Here is a 6,692-nt window from a genome sequence, read left to right as displayed (position 1 = left end):
CATGACCCTCTAATTAAGTTCAACTTCCTGATCTTCCTTTCTGCAAAACAAACGAGGCCTAAGTAGTCAAGATTCCCATCTTTTTTGGATAGAAACAAAATGGGATTTGTCTTGATTTTCTTTTCCCCACTGCTAGACCAAGGTGTTCCTATTAGGGAGAAATAAAGACTTGAAAATAAAAAAATTAACAAATAAAACCAAAAAGACGAAAGAAAAATAATAACTAAATAGAATTAAAAGGTAGAAAAAAGAGAAACATGGAAGGGCCCTTTTGGTCGAGGTGATGAACATGGAAGGTACGTTTCACATTTTCATGTATTACTTGTCCCTTTTTTTTTTTTTTTAATAGATGGGTTATCATGCGTGGAATTTTCACAATCATGCGAGATGACTCCTCTAGCTACTAACACTATATGTGGGTGAAGCTTTTGGATTCCTTGAACCTCACCTCATCAAAATCCTTTTAGAACTATTTAAGATTTAAAGCCGGATCAAACGGGATATTTTGCAACTCCAACAATCAAAAATAAAAATGGCACAGAACTAATTAAATCCTAATACTCCTTTTATTCTGTGTTCTAAGAGTAAGCCTCGTATGCAGCAGTAAGTAGTATTCAAATTTTCTTGTAGCGGGTCATAGCTATTTATTGTTTGAAAGTGATGGTTGTTACTTTATGAGACCTCGATCTTGTCATATGGAGACATTTTAAAATTATAGCTATGTAGTGTCTAAATTCCTAGCCAACGTTCAGATGGAACATTGTTTTTACCGGACACATTAATTTGAATCTTGACTTCTAAATATTTCCAAACCAAGCAGAAAATGCAATGCATTATTGATGTAGAAGACGTGCCATCTCCTTCGAGGAAAATACAATATGGTAAAAATTTGAAATCTCAGGGTCAAATCCCATTAGTTGTGGGGACATGTCGAGTTTCTGGAACCTAACAGAAAATGATATGATTAATCGAGTACGTTTGATAAACCAAAATAAAATATGATCAAATATATTTTTGATCTAAAAATTACATTAGAAACTTATTAATAGATGGATTATCTTATATTTTGAGGCCATTAATATGTTAATCAAAGTGATCGCATTGATAGATGTAATACTTCTGTTAGAATCATGGCATATAAAATAGACAAAAGAAAAATGAAAACCAAGGTAACCTTTAACCATGTCTGTGTAAGAAGAGAGAGAGGAGAAAAGGTCACTGGCACAAGTGGGAACTGATCAGAATTTCCATAGAAAATTTGACTAGTTGAAGGGCCATAATGAAACAAAAGATGAAAAAGCGTGCCATGACAAAGTCACGAACAGTACAAGAAAATTCTTGAGATAAAGCCCTCATGAAAGGAAGGTGGCCCAAGTAGGAACTTATCGTTTACCATAACCTTGATCTAGATTCTAGACTAGATTTAGCAACTTTAGGTCAATTAGCACGTCGGAGTCATGACTTACCGATTTGGTGCCTAAAGTATTTAACAATAATTAAATTAATAAAATCGCAAATCAACGATACAAAATAACTAAATACTGAGAGATTGAATTACATAACAATTAGCAAGACGAGAAAATTACTAGCCTATTAACTAATACTTACAGGCTAAGCAAGTAATTAAAACTTTTTCAATTTATATATATGTATGTATATTTGAGAAAAATTGTATTTTATAGGTTATATACATTTCATAGAATATAATAATTACAAATTACAATAAATTCTAAGATTGAAACTCATAGCAACTAATATTATTGATTTATTATTAAGCTATTAATCCTCAATGTACCAATCAATTATTCTCTTCTAAACAAATAAAAAAAATGTAATATATTTTTAAGTAACATAATGAACAAGAAAAAGGTAGAGATAATAAACAAGAATTTGAAGATTTGCAAACAAAAATTAGGTTTTTGTTTGTTTGTGGCGTGAAACAAACAAACTAAAAGAGGTTTTTTAAAGGTAAACCTACAAAGAAAAAAACAAAATTTGATTTGACCCATAATTTGATTAATTCACCCGCCAAATCTCATGCATTAATTCACGCTTCAAAAGCCAAATTCATTAAGTGTAAGCATATGTTGAATCATGACTGTAACATATGTTGAATCATGTCTGCGCGCTTATTTGACCGATAACTTGAAAAAAACAATCTAATATGCACTAGAATGCATATCTATATGGATTTACTCTGCATATATATGTATATTAGAGCAAATAAATTGAGAAAAGCACCAGCTGATATTGTACTTGAAAATTGTAATTGACATACACACACGCACACAATTCAAATAGTACTTGTTAAAAAAAATTAAATAAGAAACTAGACCGATAACAAGGACTCATATGAAGATAGTATGTAAAAAGTGGTAGTTATACTCAAACCTCTGCTGCTTCTTTTCTCATCTCGTCTCCAACAGCACCAGTGGCCTTAGACATCCTCTCCTTGGCGGATTCGTACTTAGCTTTTGCCTCACCAGACATTGTCTCTTTGGATGACCTATATGCCTCCCCGACTTTATTTATAGATTGATAAAAGTCATCCATCTCGTCGCATGATCCATATCCCATCGGTCCTTCTAAAGCCTCTATGGCATCACCTCCGTTCTGTACAGGAATATTTTCAAGCGTCTCTGTTTCTCGTTTGGCTTCTTCTTCATTAGCATTACTAATTCTGGTTCTTCCATACTCCATTCCTCTTGCCATAGCATCTTTAACATCACTAGCCCAATCCGAGTCTATATATAAAGCCATGATGTTATTGACATCATCTGACTTCCCTTCAAAGAAAAATAAAGAAGTCCTTTATATTATATGGCTGTTGCGATTGCGGATTGGATGTCTAATTTTTAATCTACTTAAACGTTAAACGTTAATTTTATCATGTGCTTATAGAAAAACTAGAATGAAAACAAGCCGCAAAAAGAAAACACTTGTTCAAAATGATATAACTAAATTTGGGTCGAACATGAACAAATACGATGAATTAAATACCGGATACGGCAGGGTCCATTGTCTCTACTTCTCTTGCGTGCCCCTGTTTCAATCCATAAGCCCTGTCAGTATTAATGCAACATTATTAGTCAAAACTTTGAGACGAGTAGAATACTTCCAAATTTAAGGCAAGCTATGCAGATAAAAGAAAAAAAAAAAAAAAAAAAAAAAAGGATAATAATGAACTACCTATAATTTTGATCAATATAGTAAGGTTGCTTCACCGAACAAAAATTGAGATACAAGTGCAAGCTCAAAAATTGTAACAGAACACGTTGTTCTATTGAATTGCAATCTATTTCATCCCATTCCACTTTACAAAAATATATATAACGATCTGGTTTACTAGATGAAGCAAACTTAAGTCTTAATATGATAAACACGTTTGCTTTTCTATGGACAGAGCCATAAAACCCACTTCTCCCAGCAATTGACATATGAAGATACAAATAATGTTAGTACTCACTGTTGCTCCCATTCTCACAAACTTAAAAGCTTAAATTACTTGCACCTTCCTTGACACATGTAATTATAGCATGCTATTCATATATCTTGATACAGAAAACCACTGCGGCTGTAAGGTTGTGACTTATTTAATCCAAGAGCTAGGAAAATAGAGAAAACTTTATTGATATTGCCAAATAATAGGAATTACATAAACTCGTAATCTTAGGTTAACACTTACCTACATCAGATATACAATAACGACAATTGGTACAAAGAAGACACAAGTCTGTTCACAAGGGAAAGTAAGAGACAAAAGAGCGACAATTTTTTAATAACAATCAACTATTAACTGAGTCTATATAGATATAAATCCAATGTAAGTAAACATTTTCCATAAAAAAGAAACTAAAAAATAGCTACTGTCTTCATTTTTCTATATAGTAATGCTCTATTTATTTCACATAGCAACTTTCCTTTGAAAAAGGAAAGAATAGACTTAAAAGAGCACAAGTGATTAGAATTTCGTATGAAAATCCATAAACATGTTCCATGCTCAGTGTCCTCTTCCATTACCTGGTTTGCTAGTTTCCTGCACATACTAATGGCAAAACATATTATAAAACTCGAACTAATTAGATGTTCCAACTCAAAAGTGCAAACATATCTGAAAACTAGAAACAAATAATCCTCTATGTCTTAGAAGGCTCGAACCTCCAATTAGTCATTATCATCACTTCAATATTAGCATCTTTAATTTATTAACGTTTTCCCTTTTTTTTTTTTATTAATATCACTTTCCTTTCATTGTTTCCTCCCAAACACAACACAGATGGCGTTGGTGACTAGTATGTATATATAGTCTGAAATACTGCTAGTTTATTTCCTTTAAAGAATTTTCTAAATATAAAGATATAAAATAACACGAGGACAAAGGTGAGGAAGAGATGATGATTACTCATTGGCATCATTCACTGTCTTCTTTGCATTCTCCATCATATTCTCGTTGTTCGAACACCAACAGACATCCACCATCACCGCCGCCTCCCATAACACCACAGCCGCTGCTATCATCGTCACCGCTCTATTTACCATCTCTCCAGTGAATAATTAACAATACGTATATATATATTTAATATATTGCGGAAAAAAAAAGAAAATCAAGCAGCAGTTAGCATAATTCCCAAAGATACTACAACTTTGTTCATTAAAGAAAGGAAGGAGAAATGTAACCCAAAAAAAGATAGGAAGGAGAGAGGCTATGGCGGAGAAAAGGTTTGGGCGCCGAAACGTGGCGGCGAGGAAGGTTACGTGGCTGTAGTAGGGGACGATTCTCGCTGGTTTAAGGCACGTGTCCATTACAGCAGCGGGAAAAACTTAACTAGATGGATCCATTTGACTTACCTATGCACTAAATAAATAAAATTAAAAATTTTTTAAAATGTATTTCGATTTTTTTTTTCTAAGCATATGGTGACAAATACAATAAGAATTTTTTTAATCTATAAGTACGCCATAAATTCAGTCTAGGTAAATATTTTCTTATAGTAGTAGTTTCTTTTAATGTATACATCCAAAAGATAAGTTCTATTTTTTATAAAAATTAAAAAAATAATTAATTCTCTTAAATTATAAAAAATTAAGAGTATGTCCTTTATTTCAAAAATCAAAAATAATTTGAGAAAACAGTTATTATATCTAATATAAATAAGAATAATATTATAAAGATATTATTCATTACTCTTTAAAAATATTTAAAATTTCTATTTTGATACAAAATAATTATTTTAAAACGTTTTATATTTTGGAACGAAAAGAGTAATTTATTACTGAAGGCTTAAACCTAGAACTCTGTTTTCTAAAATCAACTGAACAATTCTATATTTTGTTATAAATGAATAAATAATCGACTTTGCTTTATTTTATTATTATTATTTTTATTATATTTAGATATTTCACACTCTTTAATAAACTCATTAAATTTATTTAATTTACAATACATTATTAAATGAATTGATTATATTATCTTTAATTTATTATTGGAATGAAAACCATCATATCACTTTTGGCATATACAAAAAATAAAAATTAAAAAATAATTTATTATTCGTTAAATATATAAATATGACAAATATTTCGTAATATAGTATTTATATATATATATATATAAAAGATTGTGGGCTTTTTTTTGTAAAACTCTTTTTTTATTTTTCTTTATGTGTGAGAATCTTAGATTGTGGTAGAGATGGGGCTGAGAGCGTGATTGCAAAGGGACAAAGTGGGAAAAAAAAGAAACTGCTGGAAGAAAAAAAATGAGATGATTAATGTCTTAAAGTTTACCGAGGGAACTATCCGTCTGTAAATATTTAATTTCGTGGATAAATAAGTGTTATCGACTTGTACCTCTAAACTATTGGTAATGTATAATTAATTTTCCACACTGAATTTCTGAGAGCTAACTCAACTTCTATCGGTATTACGTCATTAATTCTGTCAATAAATATACCAACCGCAAAAGCGATTAGTAAAATTTACGCGCCGCATAATGGTTATCCCGCAAAATCTTCAATCAGTAATTAGATCATTATTTCTTTGTTAAAACTCCCGCTTAACCTTCGCGCGAATATTTGCAGACAAAAGTTGTTTCGTCGGTATTTATTTTCTCAATTTTGTAAGGATATTTTGGTCATGGTCTTGCGGTATTCCATCAGTATTTACCTATAGAGAGTTTCCGTTGGTAAACTCCGTCATAAATGCCAGTTTTTTTACGGTGCATGACCTGGTGTGGTGGTTGCACAGAGGCTTGCGACTGTTGCACCTCCAATGGGTAGCTGTCACGTAGTCCCAGGCCAAACAACCCCGATAAATACCCTCTTGTGCGTACCAAACTTCATTCTACTCATTTTTGCGATTTCTGAAGCCTTTCCTCTCAAATTTCGAGCTTTCTACTTATTTTATTTCTTCCTTTTGCTATGAAGCCATATTTTAGTCATTCACTACATTTATGGATTAAAAATCCTGAGAAGCTAGAGAAAATTAATTTGAAAAAATCTGTCATTGTTCCCTTTTTAACTCTACATGGAGTAAGAATTGATTGGACATTTTTGACAGATTGTTTTAAAATTTCGAGATTCTGAACTCAGGTTTAAAACTAGAATGGAAGAGTTGTATAGTAATTTTGAAAATTTTAGTGTTATTCTTGGTAGTATGATAAACACATAATTTTAATTTGAAATTTAAAAAAAATA

General features: G+C 31.4%; 1 protein-coding gene across 2 annotated transcripts; it reads right to left on the bottom strand.

The window, feature by feature from the left end:
• Window positions 1–2,228: 2,228 nt before the first annotated feature.
• On the bottom strand, window positions 2,229–4,695 carry LOC105637321 (uncharacterized). Of its 2 annotated transcripts, none has more exons than XM_037640821.2 (3): window positions 4,403–4,695; window positions 3,001–3,062; window positions 2,229–2,744 (listed from the first exon to the last, which is right to left on the bottom strand). In XM_037640821.2, the coding sequence occupies exons 1-3, from the start codon at window positions 4,537–4,539 to the stop codon at window positions 2,386–2,388; spliced, it is 558 nt and encodes a 185-aa protein (XP_037496749.1). In that variant the 5' UTR covers window positions 4,540–4,695; the 3' UTR covers window positions 2,229–2,385. The 2 variants fall into 2 exon arrangements, with proteins under 2 accessions (XP_037496749.1, XP_012076144.1); XM_012220754.4 differs by having other exon boundaries at window positions 2,229–2,786; window positions 4,403–4,693.
• Window positions 4,696–6,692: the final 1,997 nt, after the last annotated feature.

Source organism: Jatropha curcas, chromosome 4, assembly GCF_041381405.1.
Source record: "Jatropha curcas cultivar XTBG-Jc1 chromosome 4, XTBG_Jcur_1.0, whole genome shotgun sequence".
NCBI lineage: Eukaryota > Viridiplantae > Streptophyta > Magnoliopsida > Malpighiales > Euphorbiaceae > Jatropha > Jatropha curcas.
The sequence above is the reverse complement of the archived record's forward strand: the minus strand, read 5'-3'. Positions and strand labels throughout refer to the sequence as shown.